This window comes from Eschscholzia californica, unplaced genomic scaffold (assembly GCF_041429995.1).
Source record: "Eschscholzia californica isolate CP2 unplaced genomic scaffold, dmEscCali1.0.p SCAF_3, whole genome shotgun sequence".
Classification (NCBI taxonomy): domain Eukaryota; kingdom Viridiplantae; phylum Streptophyta; class Magnoliopsida; order Ranunculales; family Papaveraceae; genus Eschscholzia; species Eschscholzia californica.
The window spans coordinates 61808897-61829547 of record NW_028238420.1 but is presented as its reverse complement, the minus strand read 5'-3'; the positions used below and the strand labels follow the sequence as shown (position 1 = coordinate 61829547).

Genomic DNA, 20651 nt, shown 5'->3' with positions numbered 1-20651 from the left:
TCTCCAGAGAAGTAGTACTAAAAAGTCAAGAAAAAAAATAATTACAAAGATATAAATTCAAGTAACAACCATTCACAAATTCAAGTAATGAACCCAAATTTTATAGGGCAAAATAAAGATTGAGTCAAAACTAATACTAGATTTTGTCAAACTAAAATTAGATATTGGCCTAATTACTTGAACAAATTATGAACAATCTATGCATAAGTAGGTTTTATAAGTAATGAAAAAACACTAAATTTTTACCTTAAAATATCTTCACCAAATTACAGTTGATTTTAGCTTGAAAGAGGATGAACCTTCAAAGGGGAAGCTTCACTAACAACCTAATGTCAAACCCCATGAAATTTATGAAAGATCGGTAGCAAAAATCTTTAAAACAACTTTTGGAACCCTAGCTTCGTTTTCCTAGAGAGAGAGACAAGAGACGGCTGAAAAAAAATTTGGCCCAAAATCGAGATAAAATTAGCCAGATTCAAGACATGGAGGTGGTAATTTTTTTTGTTATAATCTGGACCGTTGAACAGATCAACGGTCCATATCAAATTTGGAGCGGAAGCCCTTAAGTGTAAACACGGAATAGTTAAGGATCTAACTGTGAATATTCAATTAGAAATCAGACTTCACGTGATTTCCTCTTTCTCGCCACGTGTCGCGCTCTGATTCGGTCGTTATTCCCTCGCTTTTGACTTCTCGTGCGAAATAGCATTTCTCTAACTCTAAACTTATCTTATTTACTTATGTGAAATAGTTATTTTTGTCAATAAATAATTAGTTATTTTAGAATATAGAAGACTCGATTTCTAATGGTTGAAAATCAAATATTGATGAGTTGGACAATTAGAGATATCTCAAGAGGACACTCTAGAAATAGAGTGCCCTCTTGAGATATCTCTATTTCACCCTCGACACGTCACCTTAGAGATCCAAATAGAGTGTTGCATTGGAGATGAGTTTTAAGAAAAAACTCTAAAAATCCTAGGTGGCACTCGGAGTTTCTAAGATTGAGTGTTGCATTGGAGATGCTCTTAGCTCAACAAAAAAAAAAAACTCTCTATGAGACTTTTGTAATTTAGGTAACAACAAAAATGTCCTCAAATATATATCTCCTCTAAATCATATTTGTTCTTCTTTTTTACTAATCTTTTTCTCTTTAGAAAAACCCAATTGGATTCATTACTCGAAACTCTAATTTTTATTACATTCACATCAACCAATCGATGACGATAAATAACAAAGTAACTGATTTTTATTACATTCATGACGCTTCTAAATCTTTAAACAAAACATATACACTTCCTTTCTCTAAAAAAAAAAAAAAATCTAAGATTCAGTTTCTTCAACATGAGAAAAGAAGTGCAAAGATTTCCAAGCTTTAACAATGACCGCAACACACTTTTAATCTTCAAACAACAACCGCATGAGGTACTGAACCATAACTTTTACTCTTGAATATGAGTCGGCCATTAATTTTCTCTAGATTTTTTCACGAACAGTTTGCAATAGTTCGCGAATAACTTGCAATAGTTTGCAAAATATTTGCAGTAGTTGTGAACAATTTGTAATTTTTATTTATGAACTAGTACATTAGGGAACTTACTGTATTACTTGAGATACTAAAAAATATGGCCCTTTTTGCTGCTTCTTACGCAATAGAGAATACCCATCTTCAATAGTTGAATATAACTGGAGTGGCATCTCTCGAATTTTCTGTTACTGATAATCTGGTTAGATATTATTCGACGTTGTCAATGTGTTAGATACCCCATATTCCAAATTCGTGCGTCATTGATCTTCCCATTTCTGCCCTTAGCACTTGAGGCTTGTGTGTGCCTTCTGCACTCACAAGGACATGGCGTAAGCACATAAAAGCTAGGAAGCATTTTATCGCTTTGTTGTTCAAAAAAGCTGTTCTTTACACTGTTGCATTTTCTATCTGAAGCTTTGACAGAGGATGAGCTTGTGTATCTATGGATTCAGTTTCGGCTATTGGAACCAAATAAAGATGACTTACTGCATTTGATTTGTCGGGATCCTACATTTGCGAGTCTACTGGCAACCAATCCCACCGCCTACATCCATCCCAGGGAACCTTTAAGTGTGACCTGATGGCACCCCAATCCGTCTCAAGTATTTGGTTATTGCGCGTTTACGTAAAGATAATTTGTTTGCCTGAGATTGGATTATGTTCAAGTAGTATCAAACTGGCAACTTTGCTCGTGTCATTGGCCTAGCTAGCTATCTTGCAGAACTTCCTAAATTTCTTATGAATAGTGTTTTAGATGGAGCCACTGGCTTAATAAAAGATGGACTTTGAAGAGTTCTATGCTGCTGCTATAAGCACATACCAGTTGGAAGCTCTAGAAGGATGGGAACAAATAGCAGTACAGCTTTTGAGTATTTCCAACGAGAAGCAAATCGAGTCAATTCAATGGAGGAACTCGCATGGGTATGTATACCTATCGGCTAAAGAAGTTATTGTAAGCGTTAAATTACCCTCATACTGAGCTTAACTCCTGTATTAACAGGTAAAAGAATTGCAGGAAATGAACCGGGGAACTACTGCTAACTCAATCCTAAATGACTGGATATATAAGAAAATCGGATGGGAAGCTTAGTTTCTTGGGGTATACAAAATTTTTACATGGTGTGACAGTAAGTAGCTCGAATACAATACATCAGTACTAGTTGTATAAATCTCAAAATTATTTACAAAATTGAAGGCATTTAAAAAAAGGGTTTCCAGTTTTTATTTTACTTTTTCCAATTTGTAGAGCATAAAAGGTGTGTACAAATAAAAAAAAAAAATTGTGGGGAATTTCCAGATTCCAAGTTCTTGAGGCAAGTACAAGTTTCAAGGCCTTATCCCATTGTAAATTGATTCCTTGTTTATTGGAATTTGATTTCCTCTCTTCACCAGACATTCACCATATCAAATGCCTAAGCCATAATCACTGCTTATTTTTTTGAGACTATTTCTAGAATAAACACATAACTAAAATAATAACAAAGTTAAGGTGACTGTTGATTGTGTGAGTCCTCAACCCAATACAATGGATCTAACCTACAAAAACGTTAAAATGTCCAACTTTTAGGCTGCCAGAATCTCAATTTGTTTAGGTGAAAAGACACGAGTTAGAGAGAAAGTTGTTTCTTCTCTAAATCCTACCCGTCCACTTAATCCAGTCGGATTTTAATTGGTTTAATATTCCGGCGGAATATCGATGTTGTATGACCTTAGTCGGGTGATATCAAAGTAGACAATTGGGGTTTTGAAGAGTTAGACGCGACAAGTACACGCTCCCTTTGATGAGACCCACATTGATTTAGACCCTCACTAAACCTCTATTTCTTCCTCTTATTTTGGATCAACAACAACTTAGGCATGAAGTTGACACTCTTCTCATCCTTCCACATCTTCATTTTCAGTTTTACCCACATTTTCTTTAGATTCCAGAACTTTTCACATTTTCTTTAAGAATCATATGTCCATTTTTGTCAACTTCAGTATATGTTCATACTGAATATTTGAAAACAAAACTAAAAATGAAATATTAGCCATAGAATAATGAAGTTTACAAGGACTTTAGGAAGAAAAATAATTGCAGGCGTGACTAACACATGTAAGAGGACTTGAGACCTCGGATTACAAACTTCTTTACCAACTTTGAGATATCGATCGAAGAATATTAAAAAACGGACATTAGCAACAAGAACGATAGTCAATCAAGTTGGGCTGAAAACAATAATTAAATTTATTTGTCACTAGTTCAAAAGCTACAATAGTCATTTCAGATAAGCTCGTACTCGTTAATCTTCGAGTCGAGCACGAACAATAAACGAACCAAGTTGGAACAATTTGTTAAATGCTCGACTTGAGTACACTTCTAGGCGTGAGCATCGTGTCTAGCCCGTAAAGTGTTTATATGGAAAAACTACATCAGCTTTGGGGCCTGAGTCGACCACTACCATTGGGCCAAGAAGCATTTGCCTTTGTAATATAAAGAGTATAAACAAGGGTTAATTCCGTTTTGGCCCCCGATTTGTGACCAACTCGCCGTTTTGGCCCCCATAAGTGTCCGGCAGTTCGTTTTGGCCCCAATTTCCTGTTTGGCCCCAACATATTTTTGTAAGCTTCTCCATTATACCCTTATGGCAATTCTGTAAATTAAATGTATTTTCTTTCTCTTTGTCCACCTCACTAAGCAATTGCCACGTCATATTCGTCCACATAAGGTCGCCGGAAAATGTCGCCGGCGACATCATTTCCGGCGACCACCATTTTTTTTTTTTAACTTCTTCTTCTCCAACCATCTCCTTCCTTCTTCTTCTCTCTCTCTCTCCTTCTTCTTCTCTCTCTCCCTCTTCTTCTCTCTCTCCTTCTTCTTCTCTCTCTCTTCCCCTCTTCTCTCTCTCTCCCCCTCTTCTCTCTCTGTTAGGTTTCCGGCGAAGGGAAACCCTTCGCCGGAAACCGTCTGGATCTGGGGAAAACCCCAGATCCAGACACCTCTTCGTCTGGAAATTTCCAGACACCTCTTCGTCTGGAAATTTCCAGACGAAGAGGAACCCCTCTTCGTCTGGATTTTCCAGACGAAGAGGTATCTGGATCTGGGGTTTTCCCCAGATCCAGACGGTTTCCGGCGAAGGGTTTCCCTTCGCCGGAAACCTAACAGAGAGAGAAGAGGGGGAGAGAGAGAGAAGAGGGGAAGAGAGAGAGAAGAAGAAGGAGAGAGAGAAGAAGAAGGAGAGAGAGAGAGAAGAAGAAGGAAGGAGATGGTTGGAGAAGAAGAAGGAGATGGTTGGAGAAGAAGAAGGAGATGGTTGGAGAAGAAGAAGTTAAAAAAAAAAATGGTGGTCGCCGGAAATGATGTCGTCGGCGACATTTTCCGGCGACCTTATGTGGACGAATATGACGTGGCAATTGCTTAGTGAGGTGGACAAAGAGAAAGAAAATACATTTAATTTACAGAATTGCCATAAGGGTATAATGGAGAAGCTTACAAAAATATGTTGGGGCCAAACAGGAAATTGAGGCCAAAACGAACTGCCGGACACTTATGGGGGCCAAAACGGCGAGTTGGTCACAAATCGGGGGCCAAAACGGAATTTTGTTTTTTTTTTTTTTGTTGAAATAAAAAAACGGAATTAACCCTATAAACAAATAGGGGTGGAGACACTTCACCACCCTGACAGTGACAGCTACACGTGTCGATGTCAGTCCACTGAAATTGTCACACGTAAGACCACAACTTCCAAGCCACGTTGCAAGTGGTGGAACCCACAACGGGTCCCACTTCAAAGACAAAGATTAGGAAAAGAATGTTTTGACCACATGGCAATACCCCATTTGATAAAGAAAGGACAGCTTGACAGTAAAAGGGGCTTAAGCAACTACCATCATTGGTTATCTTTGTCTTTATTATCCTAATATTTATTCTTCCCTAATTAACTTCTCTTTCATATTACTAATAAAAAGGGATTCACTCCAATTTTGTGCACCCAAACTCCTTTTTTTAGTTTTTTTCTATATAATAAGGGCAAAAATCTTGACTAGTAAATTGACATGAACCAATAAAATTGTACATGAAATTCACATGCAATTAAATAAAATGGTCTTACGATTTTTGAAAGTTGATGATCTTTTTCGTCCATTAGAAAATTTCAAGAAATTAACCTATAAAACAGAAAGTATTTAAAAAAATTATAATTTTGATGTAGAAAATTATTTTTTTTACTCGTCAATTTAACTATTAGAAGAGAAAGTTCAAGACGATAACAAAGTCGTGTACGTTGTTGGAGCCGTTGTTCGACCAAATGTAGGTAGCTTACATAAAATGAGATTATGCTAAACTCATGTCTAATCATTTTCATCGTCTCACTTGTTTAAGTCTTTCAAGTGTTTAACACACATATTTAAGTTATCACGTTTCTAGTTTGCCTTCCTAAACAAGTTTGAAAGTTTCTATTTAGACCAAGAAAAACTCACAAACCAAACACATCAAAAATAATTGAAAACATTTTAATACCCATACTCCATTGATTATTATATATATATCCTTGGTGTCCTTCTTCTATACGTAAACCATCAAAGTTCTTATCTATCCTAGAAATTAATATACAAGTTGATAGATCGAGAAACAAGAGAGACCCACACGATTGATATAGCTAGGTAAAAGTTAAAGAAGAACAAGGCAAGCTAAGGCTTTTACTTGCATGATATTTGATTCTATGTGTCTGTTGTTTTGCCCTCACCACCCACACCTATTTTATTACTCTTCTTCAATTTATTCTACTACCCACTTCCCCTATAAATATCATCACACTCCCATCCTTGGAATCTCTTAACACCCACTATCTTCACTCCCCAATACAAAAACTTCCCTCTCTCTCTCTCTCTACAAGAGCACCAAAAGATGTTAGAAAGAGACAATTACTCTTTCTCAATATTAAAGAAGGGACCAAAGATAGAATCATCCTTCACTCAACAAGAGGAGTTAGTCCACAACAAAACTATGAGAAAGAAAAACAACAAGAATAAGAAAAGGTTTAGTGATGAACAGATCAAGTCCTTGGAGTCTATATTTGAATCAGAAACAAAGCTAGACCCAAGGATGAAAGTTGAAGTAGCTAAAGAGCTAGAACTTCAACCTAGGCAAGTGGCTATTTGGTTCCAAAACAGAAGAGCTAGATGGAAGTCGAAGCAACTCGAGCGAGATTACACTATATTGAAATCGAATTATGATGATTTAGCTTCAAAATACGAGTCGGTCCAGAAAGAAAAGCAAGCCTTGATGAAACAGGTACTTACTCATTCTTCTCCTTATGATTGCTTGGTTTCTCATCTAATTTCTACCACTGTGCTTAAATATGGTTTATTTTGGTGTGGCTGTTCAGCTGGAGAAGCTGAGAGATCTCATGGGGAAGACTAGAGAGGAGAGTAGTTCTTGTGGGTTGGGTTTAGTTGGAAGCATTACAGATGGTGATTCAGACAATGGAGACAACAAATCTGAATCTGAGAAGAAGCTCGGAGGAGGAGGGGGACGATTAGTTGAAGGTGGGGAACTGGACTTTAGACTGAATCCTTATTCAGATGACGAATACAGCAACAAAAATCTAGACTACTTGGGGCAAGACGACGAAGAAGAAATCGACTTAATGAACATAAGTGCACCGACATATGGAATATTAGCATCACCAAACGAGTGGTGCAGTTTCGATGATGATTCAACGGGACGTTTGTTTGATCCAAATCAATCCTGTAGTAATAGTTCACAGTGGTGGGAGTTCTGGCCTACGATACCATCCAATGACAATTTTGAGGCTAATGGAGGGCAAAACTAAGAACACCAAACAAATTCTCTCGAGAACCTATGATCTTGGCCTCTAAAGAATTTCGACAAATTCTCTTGACAGCTTTGGCAGATCAGATCCTTTTGTACATGAGATAGCTTCATAAAGGTTCGGAAGAACCAAGATCAGAGATAAAGCAAAACAAACATTAAGACAAAACAGTAACAACAAGAAAACGAACTCTTTCAGAATCTTCTTTTCTATTTCAAGTTTGCTTTTTTATTGTGAATTGGGTTTTAACTTTTATTTTTGTATAATTAACATACCAGTAGTAGTCTGTAGTTCATAACTAATAGCAGGAGTGTTAGAATTGAGACATAATTCTCAAATGCCATGGAAGATAGTTTTGTGAATTCCTACCTCTTGAATGAATTAAATAGAGTAACAAAAATGGGTACTAACCAATGAGGATGTGTGAATGAAGTCGTACAAATTTTATAAACCATCTAACAATCGACACATATAGCCAAGAACAAATGAAAACAAAAAGGTTCCAACAAATGAAAAAGTTGTTCCAATTCACTGGTATTAGTAGTAGAATGTCTGCTAAAAACTCGTCCTACTAATTCGCCTAAAAAATGATGAGCGTTTAAGCCTACTTGATCTTCTTCTTTGGCCTCAACTGCAATTCAAATTATAAGAAAAAGAAAGATTTAGATACTAGCAGATACAATCAAAAGCAAGCAATTGTTCCACCGACATTAAAGCAGGAAATGGGGAATATATTACCTGGTTGCTGTGTCCACATTTCTTCTTCCTGCAGTTGACAGCACGAGGATGAAGGCGAGCATAGCATCTGCAACAAAAACAACAGCAAACCCTCAATAAGCATCACTGCACAAGGCATTCTCTCAGGAAGTTTCTTTTTTCCAATGCTGGTTTTGTTTGTACACAAGAAGAAGCAAATATAAATCTCATACATATTTTCTTGAAAGACTATTATATTTACTAAATAGATATCATTTCCCTGACAAAGAAATAATTTACGCCTTTTACGCATCTCGAAGCACTGCCTTGTAGTGAGAGCTACCCGCCTTGAGGCGTGAAGATGTATTTTAGAACACTAAAGTAACAAGTCAACAAGACAATACTTCCCTGAGTCTTGGGTGTGAGAATTGGAGTGACACACTTAACACTTTGATATGGACTCAAGAGTCATTACATGGTATGGATACATCATGAATTGAATAAGTTAAATAACTACCATCTCAAAGACATCTTGGGCCCTTGGGACCATATAAAGACCCTTAAGACCATTTTATGGGGGGTGAGAGCCAATTCATTCCTACCACTACTTTATTTATACCCAAATTCAATAAATCATGAATTTCCATTTCCATAGGTATCGAACTTAAGACCTGCGGTATGTAGAGTGAGTGTCCAACCACTACACCAAGTGGTGGTAGACAGGTGTGTTGCAGTTCTCTTCAGTCCAAACATGTCCATATTGAAATATGTTGTATAGTCCACCACCTCTTGGTGTAGTGGTTGGACACCCACTCCGCAACCCGGAGGTCTCACGTTCGATTCCATAGAAGTAGAAATCCATCATTTATTGAACTTGTGTACAAATAAAGTAAAAGTAGACTCAATGGGCTTTTAGGCCCCTTAAGATGGTCATTAAGGGTTGATATATAGCATTAAAGGGCTTAGGATGCCTTAAAATCAAGTTGTTATAGTGTTTATTCAATTAATGAATCTTCATGTATTTTATATTATCTCTTCATGATATATCAATGCCTACTAATACACTTTCCGGGATCCCCATTGAACCCATTATAAGGCAGTGTATTTGTTGTTTCCAAGTCAGATGTGAAATCGGAATGAGGTAAATCAGATATTAAAATGTTGATTTTGTCTGACTCGTAATATCTGACTCATCCGAATGATTTGTCTAGTATAGTGTTCATTTAAGCCAGGCAATTCGAATGGAGACGACTCAGATTCAGACAACAAAATAAATAAATAAACACAACCAAACTAACAACTATAAGGTATATACATGAACTAGTAAGCGAAAAAAAAAAAGAACTTTGAAGTGAAAGAATTCAAACGAGTGATTCTGCAATCAGATGAAGAAGAAAGTAACTTACTTGCGGCAAATCATCTTGTCCTGATTGTACTTTCTGGCCAATGCCATCAACGATGGTTCGATGATACCACCACGAAGCCTCAATACCAGATGAAGTGTTGATTCTGCATTTGCAACGAAGTTAACATCCTATACAAAAAAAAAACTAGAGAGAGAAAAAGAGAGATGAAGTACTAATAATTCATACTACTGACCTTTCTGGATATTGTAGTCGGCGAGGGTACGGCCATCTTCGAGTTGTTTACCGGCGAAGATCAAACGTTGCTGATCCGGAGGAATTCCTGATGAAAAGTTTATTGGTAAATTGTAAAGAAGACAAGGAAATGAATAAAATGAGCAAGGAAAAAAACAGAGAAAAGTAGTTATACCTTCCTTGTCCTGGATCTTGGCTTTGACATTGTCGATGGTATCGCTAGATTCAACCTCTAGGGTTATCGTCTTCCCTGTCAGTGTTTTCACAAATATCTGCATCCTCTCTCTCTCTCTCTCTCTCTCTACTTCTCAGCTGCGCGCCTCCCCCTGATGATCCTTTCTCTCTCTTTCTTCCTTTTCCTTTTCGTTGTGTTTTTATATCATCTATATCTTGTTAGGGTTCAATTACTTGCACTTCAAACTTGGGTTTGAGCTTGGGGTTACCTTTGCCTTTGGGCCTGGTCTTGGTTTTGGTCTTGGGCTTGGGCATGGGCTTCGTCTTGGGCTCGGGCTCCGGCTTGGGCTTATAATTTTGAGTCTGGACTTGAGCTTGGCATTGGGCTTTACTTTGCGCATGAATTTGGGTTTTTCGTTTTCGACTTAAGTTTGAACTTGGGTCTCACAATTATCGTGTTTGAGTATATTTCAATGGGAATTTTTAAATGAGTTCACCATTTTGTTATACACACTAAGAGCAGGTCCAACCTCAGTCGCCCATTACATTAGGGTCGACTGAAGTCCCCAACATGACTGTTGGGGACATCCTAACGGTCATGTTGGCCATTTCACCCAGTCGTTGGATGTGATTCAACGGTCAAATCTGGCTGTTACATCACATCAAACAGTCTGATTTTTATTCTTTTTTAAAAAAGAAATATTTTAGTTTTAAATTTATTTAGTTTTTTGAAAAAAAAATTATTACTCCTAATTTTTTTTGCTTTTTTAAAATCTAATTAATTTTTTTTTTCAAATCTAATTAGTTTTTGTTTTTAAAAATAAATTATTTCGAAAACAGTTCAAACACATTTCACACACCCACAAAAAAATCCACATGCACAAATTTTCGGCTTCAAGAGAGGCTAAGGTTGAAGCTGAATTTTTTAAGCTGAACTGAGACAGAAAATTTTGAGTGAAAAAATAGTTTTTTCGGCCTAAGACAGACTGAGGTTGGACTTTGGAGTTGCTCTAGCATCTAAAGTCTCTCTTGGTTCAGGTCGAAAGAGATGTGAGTGTGCAACTCACAGGTAAAACATAAAGTCTAGAATAGTACTATTACATGGGTCTCCCTCTGAATCTTTCACATGCGAAGTTTTAGCCCAGTCATGACCGATGACACGTGACCTCTATACAAGGAACACAAAATAGGGTAAAAAAAGTAAGAGGTAATTTCTAGAAAGGTCAAAATAATATTGAAAATGAGTAGAAAAGCACAAAACATTTGAAAATTATTATTTAGGTCAAAAAGTGTGCAAATACTAAAATACCCCTTTTTGTCATTTTGTGTAACAAAATTCTTTTATTTTTCTTTAAAATTTAAATTGGTATAACTTTTGTTTGAGATGTCGGATTTCTATAAAAATTATATATTTAGAAATGATTTTTCATTAGCTTTCTAACAAGATCCACTTTCAATACCTTTTTCCAAAAAAAAAACCCAGAAAAGAACTGCGTTTTTTTCCTTTACGTTTTTCTGCAAACGTGTTTGCGAAAATCTGTTATGCAAACTGTTTGCGAAAATCTGTTATGCAAACTGTTTGCGAAGATCTGTTATGCAAACATGTTTGCGAAGATCTGTTATGCAAACGTGTTTGCAAAGATCTGTTATGCAAACGTGTTTGCAAAGATCTGTTATGCAAACGTGTTTGCAAAGATCTGTTATGCAAACGTTTTTGAAAGATCTGTTATGCAAACGTGTTTGCAAAGATCTGTTATGCAAACGTGTTTGCAACAATCTGTTATGCAAACGTGTTTGCAAAGATCTGTTATGCAAACGTGTTTGCAAAGATCTGTTATGCAAAAGAAAACTAGACTAAGGGTAAGAAAATGGCAAACTTGTCTACCTCTAGTTTAGATACTCTCTGTTGAGGAGAAATGTATCCTCCTTCAAAATGTGATTTCCTAGGGATGGAAATTTGTTTAGCAGAAAACACCACCCTTGGTAACACACTTGGTTGCGTTGTGCCAACTTGGTGGTCATGGCGTGCCAAAAATCCCTCCATATCAAAGACGTTGGCATGCCCACGGATGACGGACTTGACACACCAGGCATTTTTCGTGCAGTTCCGATAGGTAAAATTTCAGGCCGTGTCGGTGTAGCTCGCGGGCCAACGCGACCCGAGCTCAAACCACTAGTGATTTATTATGCCCTCTCGTGCACCAAACTCCATAATTGATCCTTCGGAACCTTTCCATTTTTGATACAAAATTGGACCCCAGTGACCATTCATTTTTGTAAGCATTACCTCATATTCTTACTACTTATACCAGCAGCTAGGTTCAAGTGGCAGTGATTGGAAATGCAACATTAATGAAATTAGATATTGATGTAATTCTAAAACACACACATATATAGTCTTAAACTAAGTACACATATTACAGAACAAGTCACACAAGAACCTGGTCAGACCATGCCAACATAACATAGATATATGAAAAGAAAAATGCATTCACCAAAACACCAATCACTGTCAACTATAGACATATAAGTTGTATTTACAAACCCTAGTTCTTTTTTTGCTTCCACAGATAAAACCAAGTCAATACACACACTGATAAATCATATATAAGGTGGTTTGAGATTGGGGGTATGACTCAAAATGAATCACAACCGTTTTGGCTGAAACAAACCTATATCGATACAGAGATTATCGAAACAAAACTATATCGCTTCCAGGTGTTTCGTAAAAAATCTCCACTTCCCGACCAAGGCAAAAGTCAAGCTGTGAAAAACGAACAAATTGACCCCCATATCTCCCGAAACAGTGGAACTTAGAACCTTCCTCGCCCACCAATCCTTCCTCGGACACCACCACGTTCATAGCTTCCTCCTCACCACCCTCCTCTACCCCTTTCATATCCACCACCTGTGAAAACACACTATGTCACGAATGGGTCGACTTGCCAATTTATATTAAAAGATAATAAAGCTAAATGGAAGATGAGGTTCGGTTCTTATATAATACCCAAAAAAACAGAGGTATACGAGGCACGAATTGGTCGACTTCCTAATTCATATCAACTTCCATTATTATAGATGAACTTCCTGAAATACTAAATATTAGGTCACAAAGTTCTTGGCTATTTATTCCCTGCTTTAGACACCTAGGTCCAAGTCCACAGGTACGGGGTTTTGTTCTTGGCAGAGGATCCACAAACCCACCCAAAACGACTCGACATTGGCGAAAACACACATTCACGTTACCTATCAAAGTGCGCAGCTATACCGTGGTCTCTCACATGTAAGATTTTGACCTTACTTAGCCACCAACCACCGTGGTGTGAGGTTTAGTTCCACTGTCAACAAGGTCTTGAAGATTGTTCATTTTCGATTCATGTGTGGTATTCAAAACGCATTTACAAATGCAAACATGTATGGTCAAATTGGCCTATATGCACAAAGAGATACTTATATAAAAGTCTTTACCATGATTATCCCAGCCCCTACTCTGGCCGCCTCCTCCACCCCAATTCCCAAAGCCACCATTTTCTGTGCCAAGCAAATTTTGTGGTAAGTATACTGGATAACGACAAAAAGCATGTTAGAATCGTAAAATACCCAGAATAAGAAGTACTTGAGATGGGTGATTCTATGTGCTAAATCGGCTTAAGGATTATTGTGTTTTTCAAGTAAAGCAGAGTTGATCTGGAGCTACAAGTAATTAAACGATCCAAAAGTACTGGACTAGAACCGAATATGGATACCGGTTGTACTCAGAACAATAAGATGGTGGAATAGCAATAATGACTTCTAAGAGTTCATAAGCACCTAAAACATAATCAAATGTGTTTGAACAAGTAACTAATAGTAAGATTAAGCTAACAGACAAGTAACTAAATTGCAAATTAGGGTAAAGATAAGATCTAACAAGAGCTATTGAATTAGGGGTAAAATCAACAAGTAAAAGATTGTCATAAATTTCATTATTTTGACAACCAAGCAAGATCATATATGAACAGAGTGTAAGAACAAGTTTGATCATCATATTAAAAAACCCTACTACAATTCTAAACTTTATTAACAACTTACTAATCAAACTTAAAGAGTTGAAGTCAATTTTGTACCAGTTTTTCTACATTTCTTCAACCAAACACATATCTTCATCTCCATCCAGATAATCCACCACATAACCCACATCACAGAAACTCATATGATCATCATCGTCTTCGTCTTCATCTTCAATTCCAGTATCAGGAGAACTAGGGTTAGGGTTTTCTTCTTTAACGAGATGGATAGTTATCTCCTTTGGTTGAGCATGACGATCAGAGGGCTTGATATTACGTTGGTGATTAGGGTTTTGTTTGTTGCTGTCTTGCTGAGAAGAAGAGGAACGGAGAAGAATGAAAAAGAAGAAGAAGAAAACCTAAACTTTTTTTTGGAGTTTTCAGAGAGAAATTAGGTTTTTAGTAAGCAAGGGTATTTTGGGAACGAAAATATTAGAAAATGACCTGATTGATAATTATTTATATTATTTAGAACTCTATCTCTCATTATTTATAATGTTTTGGCACATTTTGATCAATAAAAAAAGATGCTTGCTTTTTTAGTCATTAGGTATAATTTCTTGACCCATATGATTATTTTTCCAAAAAGTAATTACAAGCCATCAACTTTTTGTGGTTCTGCTCTTCTCATCTTTTTTTGCTTTTCAGCCAAGAGAAATATGTCGCATGGGTATGACAGGTAAAACTTAGTTTCTTAAATTTCAAAACTATCACAACATTAAGTGATACTATTATTATATAATTGTGATTAGGAAGCATGGCTCATTGATATAGAAGCCACAAAAACCTAGTTTCTTAAATTTCAAAACATCACAACATTAAGTGATACTCTTATTATATAATTGTGATTAGGAAGGATGACTCGTTGATTAGGAGGAGAAAGGGAGGATGATTCATGATTGACTAGATATAAAGTTAAAGCACTACCAGTCCTCTCTAATAAAGATGTCGTCACATTTACCAAACACCGATTAGTATTTTTTCCAATGGGTCACAACAATTAACAATTTCTAATCCTAAATTAGCAATCATCATGGAACAAGCCTCTAATATATAATTCACAATCTCTGGTGGTTTATTATAATGAAATTAGTTTAGGTAAAGGAGTGTTTACAAACATTTTTCTTGGTGGCAAAAGATTCGAAAAATCATTACACTCGTTGTAATGACAAATAAATTAGGAAAATAAAATAGAAAGATATATGTCACTCTAAAAAAAATCATATAAAAGAGCACCATTAGGGGCCTTGAAGTTTATCAAACTACTTTTACCTTAATTAGTGGCCTCTAATAACATAAGATAAGGTGAGTGATGTTAAAAAATAAGAAAATTATCCGGAGTAAAAATTTAAATGGAATATGTGAATTTTGATGAACGGCAAACCATTTCTAACCCCATTTTACTTTTATTAGTTTAAAGTATTTCTAACCAAATTTGAACCTATGATTTTTGGCACAAAAGTAGATGTACCAAATTATTAGATGAAGGGTCCATTTGCTTTGAAGCTTATCAATCACCATTATAGTTCCATTGTTATCTTAAACTTCATTGTATCCAAATTATATTTAGCATGCACAATGTGATGCCATTATCAAGAATCAAGGTCTTATACTCACATTTTTAACAGCTGTAATACTTTATTATGTTGTTTTAGTTTAGATATGACTAAGATAACTCGAAATTAAGTTTGTAACTATGATGTTATGCCCGACCAGTCTTTTGACAGGATTCGACCGGAAGACTAGCCGGACATAGTATCAATTTCTTAAATTTTATATTTGAAATGGCTGAAGAAAGAAAGGGTCTTTTTTGAAGGTACTCCAGATACTAGATCCAGTGGAGACTGGATGAAACTGTAGCTTACAGGATTAAGATAGTAACTACGAACCATGGTGTGCTGCTGGGTTCGAAACCCTCCAGTCCCACACATATAATAACCTCACACTCTCTTCACATAAACCTGCCTACTACAACCATCCAAAGTGAGGAATATCCTCCTCACCTCTCTTTATAGCTCCATACGTGCCACCTTTTCAACCCCATGACTTTATTTCCTTGTCACTGACGTGTGTTACCTTGTCTGTTTCTATCTATGGGTAACTCTAGCAAAACATAACTACTCTTGCCTCCTCAGCTTTTAGTGAAAGAGAGAGAGAGAGAGAGAGAGAGAGTGATAAGTGTGTGATAGATGAGTGAGTGTGCTACTGTGCTCTAGAGAGAAAGAAAGAGAAACAACCCTAACCCTAATTACCGCCATGGAAGATACTCAATCTCCCCCAAATGACAGATCTTCTTCCACAATAAGATTCCTTGGCCTCATAAAACAACCTGTTTCTGATCAAAACCCCTTCGAATTGGATGAGAGTGACGTGATTTGGTCGTCTTATTCTCCTTCTTCTTCTTCTTCAGATCAAGATCTCTCCTCCTCCGACTATCCAAATCCCTCTTCCGATACCCACCACATCCAATCAAATTCCCCCACCACCTCCTCCTCCTTGTTATCAAGTACACCAATAACCACAACAACTATTAATGGTCATTCATTTAGCCCTAGAAATTTATTAGGACTTTCAGCTGCACTTTCAGACGATCCAAGTCCTCCCCTTGTTCAAAGAAAAAGAACCATAAATCCATCTTTATCAGCTACAAGTGCAGCAAGAACAATCTCCCCGATTCAAATCCAGAATCGGTCAGGTTCTTCTGAGATGGGTGGTTACTCAGGTTCATCATCTTCACTTGGGAAATATAACCAGTCAGCTCCGGTCAATGTTCCGATTTGGCCGAGAAGATCAAATAGAGCAAATAAACCAGGAGGAGGAGAAGGAAAGATGGGGTTTTTTGAAGAAGCAGAAGAAGATGATGATGTTGATGAAGAAGAAGAAATGTTACCACCCCATGAGATAGTAGCAGCTAGGTCACACATGACTACGTTTTCAGTATTTGAAGGAGTTGGAAGGACATTAAAAGGAAGAGATCTTCGTCGTGTTAGAAATGCTATCTTTCAGAAAACAGGTTTTCTTGATTGATTGATTGATTAAATTTCAGTCTTATCCATTTATATTCCCCTGTTTTTTCTTCTTCTTCTTCTTTTTGTGGTATCATCAATAATCAGTAACTGTATATTAGTAGTAATAATTGGATTAAATTTCCAACCCTTTTTTATGTAATTGTACTACTAGATTGTTGTTAATTATTGTTGAATAATCATGCTACTATAAGAATGGGATTGTACTTGTATTTGTCTCAATGTTCACACACACACACACTCTCTCTCACTGTACTTGCTAGTAGGGAGGGTTCTTCATGTACGGATCTAATGTCTTATTTTTTTGATAAAGTGATGGGGCAACTCCTTTGATATGAAAGTTTGAACATTTTGGGGTGAAGACTGAAAATGGGTTGGCAAGACAAAAGGGTTAAGAAAGTCGTCTAGTGCTTGCCTATTATTGCATCCTGTGCCTCCTAATTTTGTTTGGACTGCACACCTGCTGTCGTCTCCTCGACTAGGGTCATGGATGTGCGGGATGGAGGATGGAGAGCTGTCGTCTCCTCTACTAGGGTCATAGATGTGCCGGACGGGAGCTACGGAAACAAGTTAAAAAAAGAAAGCCTTTGTCCCTGCCGGAAAGCCTTTGTCCCTGCCGGAAAGCCTTTGTCCCAAATTGGGTAGTCATCTATACATGCAGGTTTCCCAACAAAAGAACTCAAATAGGGTGTTTTACAGTATAAGTTGTTATAGTTATCAACACCAGATGTATATGGTGTCACAATGTCTACATGAGGTCAAAATTTGTCTAAAGTCATTGACCCACACGGATATGGAGCCTCGAGGTTGTTTCATAATAGAAGAATTTGAGGATTCGAATACACTACACATATAAAATCATATTTATATATATATATTCATAAATATCACCATGATTGCGAGAGAAAGTGAGTTAAGTCAAAGATAGAGTCGTTGAGAGTGACGGGAGAGTACGAAAGAGAGGGGTGGGTAATGGTGGGAGAAGGAAAAAGAGAAGAAAGTAAGAGAATACCAATAAATTTCATGGGCTTATACGAATCGTGGGATGGCTTGCATAGTTGCATAGGCTTAGACTGACTTGCCCGCACAAGCCTAACATGGTCTCCCTGCCTTGGTCCAGCCATCCAGGTAATATGCAGAGATTGCCAATTGTTCAGTGCCACCCGATAGTTGCTACTTTTTAATTTTGATTTGTGTTAGTAACACAGATACTTACGTACAATTGTTTGTTGGTTGGACATCTACTTGAAAAACCCATAAGTTATAGGCTCAATATTTAGTAGAGGTGGAAATTTATCATTTGTTGAGATAAATCTGTTAATCGTATATCAATTGATTATTCTTTCGTTTTCTCCTCTATTTTCAATAAATGGTGCCCCCACCTTAATCCGGATTGTTGTAATGGAAGCGCTACTGGTGGAAGAAGAATGCAAATGCCATTGAAGGCTATTATTCATAGAGGGCTTGGGCAAAACGCCCAAAATGAGACCCACAATAAGATGCAGGCCCACGTCAGAGATCAATTTAGGGGCAGGTCCTTTTGGTCAGACAGGGTATTTAAATGGCGAAAAGGGCATTGCTTTTTCGAGAAATTACGAAAAAACCGACCCCAAAAAACGCACCAAAACTCTGACTCCCCTCCCTACTTTGACACACAACCATCCCATCCAATTAATTCAAGAGGTGTCTCATCAATCCCACCTCTTTTTCTTCCTTTTTTTTCTTTCTCTCTCTAAAAACCTTTCTTCTTCCTGGATATTTATTTTCTGCCATTATTGTAAAAGTGAAACCTTCCCAAAAAATTCAAAAAATCTTGCATCTTCCCAGATCTCCTTCAATCCTTCCTGGATTTGAAGTAAAATAGACTTCACTTGGAAGCTAAAAATCGAACCTTGCTTCTTCCGGAATCTGTTTTTCAACATCCTCTTCACTTGGAAATTTGAGTATCCATTAGATCTTCAACACCATCTTCTTGTTTTTTTTTCCTAATCTCTTCTTGTTTTTTTTCAACATCCTCTTCACTTGTTTTTTTCAACAAACTCTTTTGCTGATAGGGTTTTTGAATGGGTCCGAGTTTGTTAACAAGATCGGGATTCTAATAAGGTTTTTGAGTTTCTCCTTTCCTTGAGTTTGTTTTTTGTAGTTTCTATTTTTAGATAGAGTTACTGAATTTATGTTTCGATTAGGGTTTTCGAGTTTCTTAAAAATGGGTTTATATTTTTTCCTTTGCTTGATGGAGATGGTAAACCCGAAGACACCACAAAAGACGACTAAACGTGTGACGAATGTCGATACATTCATCCAAAAATGGAAGCTAATTTACTGAAAGTATCTCGGGAACTATAAGATTTACTGGACATTTGTAAATGTACTATAAATAAAGTAACTTTACAAATTTTAAAATTTACTGGACATTTGTGAATGTACTATAAATAACTTAATTTACTCGACATTTGCAAATGCACTATAAATGTAACAAATTTGCTTTCACACTATAATCTAAATGAGGGAATATATTCAATGGACGGTAAATTTTTTAACGTACAGACAAATATTTGTACAAAGAGAAACTGTTTTGGTAACAATTTTGTTTTGTTAACAATTTTTTTTTGGTAAAAAACTCTAGAAGGAGAAACTTGAACACTAGGTTCTTGTTCAAAATTAAAATATTCTCTCTCCAATCTTAACTACTTTCCTCGTTTTTGGTAGTTTTCATTGATTTGTTTCCATATATTTTTTGGTAGTTTCCCATTGATTAGATTCTCTCTGTATTTTATCTTCTTTTTAAACAAGTTTTCTCTCTCCAATCTTAACTTCTTTCCTTCTCTCAAACATTCTCTCCTTATATAATGGACAATTATAGGACATTCTTTCTAAAACGTAAATTATTTTCAAGGAAAATTTATAGAATATTTTTTTTTATACTGTAAATTTTTTTATTTACTGGACACTTTTGTACTGGGAATTATCTTGTGTACGGGGAATTATTTTGTTATGTACTAGCTATTTGGTTATTTACTAGACACTTTTGTACCGGGAATTTACTTGTGTACCGGGAATTTGCTTGTGTACCGGGAATTATTTTATGTACTGGCCATTTGGTTAGGTACTAAACAATTTTGTGTTGGGGATTTTCTTGTGTACCGGGAGTTGTTTTATGTACTAGCCTTTTGGTTATGTACGAGACACTTTTGTACAGGAAATTTTCTTGTGTGCCGGGAATTGTTTCATGTACCAGTCATTTGATTATGTGCTAGACACTTTTTGTACTGGGAATTTTCTTGTGTACCGGGAATTTTTTTATGTACTTGTCATTTGGTTATGTACCGGGAAGTAACTCTAAATCTGATTTCTTCACTATTACATGTTTATCAAATCTTCATTCTTCACTATAAGCTCTGTTTCTAAACCTAAATTTGAAATTTCTCCAAAATCCATGAATCTCTGTTCAAGAAAAAGATTTCACGTTGCAACCTTCACAAAATAAGGAAAAAGATAGAAATATAAGACGAAGGAAACTAAAAAATGTACACTAAACTTCCACATAACAAGGGAACGTGGGAACTGATCGGGAACGATAAAATGTAGTGGGAACTGAGGAATGTACATTACATTTCCTCATAAACTTGGTAATGAATCTCCTTTAAAACTAACATTTATCATCATCATCTTCAACAAAAAAAAACAACTTTGTACGTAAAAAACATTCTCAATATCATAATCAAATGTATCAGAAAACTTCATTTACATATATGAAACAATTTTGATTC

General features: G+C 36.4%; 3 protein-coding genes across 3 annotated transcripts; 2 read left to right on the top strand and 1 right to left on the bottom strand.

Annotated features, from left to right (window-relative positions):
- The first annotated feature begins 6294 nt into the window (after positions 1-6294).
- On the top strand, positions 6295-7703 carry HB-12 (homeobox 12). The gene is made up of 2 exons (XM_086666347.1): positions 6295-6800; positions 6895-7703. The coding sequence occupies exons 1-2, from the start codon at positions 6414-6416 to the stop codon at positions 7339-7341; spliced, it is 834 nt and encodes a 277-aa protein (XP_086522473.1). The 5' UTR covers positions 6295-6413; the 3' UTR covers positions 7342-7703.
- LOC147552904 (ubiquitin-ribosomal protein eL40 fusion protein) lies at positions 7695-9979 on the bottom strand. Its single transcript, XM_086666351.1, has 5 exons — positions 9811-9979; positions 9637-9723; positions 9444-9546; positions 8080-8146; positions 7695-7972 (listed from the first exon to the last, which is right to left on the bottom strand). The coding sequence occupies exons 1-5, from the start codon at positions 9911-9913 to the stop codon at positions 7946-7948; spliced, it is 387 nt and encodes a 128-aa protein (XP_086522477.1). The 5' UTR covers positions 9914-9979; the 3' UTR covers positions 7695-7945.
- A 6017-nt stretch (positions 9980-15996) lies between these two features.
- On the top strand, positions 15997-17074 carry LOC147552903 (uncharacterized). Its single transcript, XM_086666346.1, has one exon. The coding sequence runs from the start codon at positions 16112-16114 to the stop codon at positions 16880-16882; it is 771 nt and encodes a 256-aa protein (XP_086522472.1). The 5' UTR covers positions 15997-16111; the 3' UTR covers positions 16883-17074.
- The last annotated feature ends 3577 nt before the right edge of the window (positions 17075-20651 follow it).

What these genes read in the sequence shown, in the direction of transcription:
- LOC147552904 (XM_086666351.1), bottom strand. Translation starts at nt 9,913, where the DNA reads ATGCAGATATTTGTGAAAACACTGACAGGGAAGACGATAACCCTAGAG. An exon ending in CAAGATCCAGGACAAGGAAG is followed by an intron (nt 9,724 to 9,810) that starts GTATAACTACTT and finishes ACTTTTCATCAG; the next exon opens with GAATTCCTCCGGATCAGCAA. An exon ending in CGACTACAATATCCAGAAAG is followed by an intron (nt 9,547 to 9,636) that starts GTCAGTAGTATG and finishes TTGCAAATGCAG; the next exon opens with AATCAACACTTCATCTGGTA.
- HB-12 (XM_086666347.1), top strand. Translation starts at nt 6,414, where the DNA reads ATGTTAGAAAGAGACAATTACTCTTTCTCAATATTAAAGAAGGGACCA. An exon ending in AGCAAGCCTTGATGAAACAG is followed by an intron (nt 6,801 to 6,894) that starts GTACTTACTCAT and finishes GTGGCTGTTCAG; the next exon opens with CTGGAGAAGCTGAGAGATCT.
- LOC147552903 (XM_086666346.1), top strand. Translation starts at nt 16,112, where the DNA reads ATGGAAGATACTCAATCTCCCCCAAATGACAGATCTTCTTCCACAATA.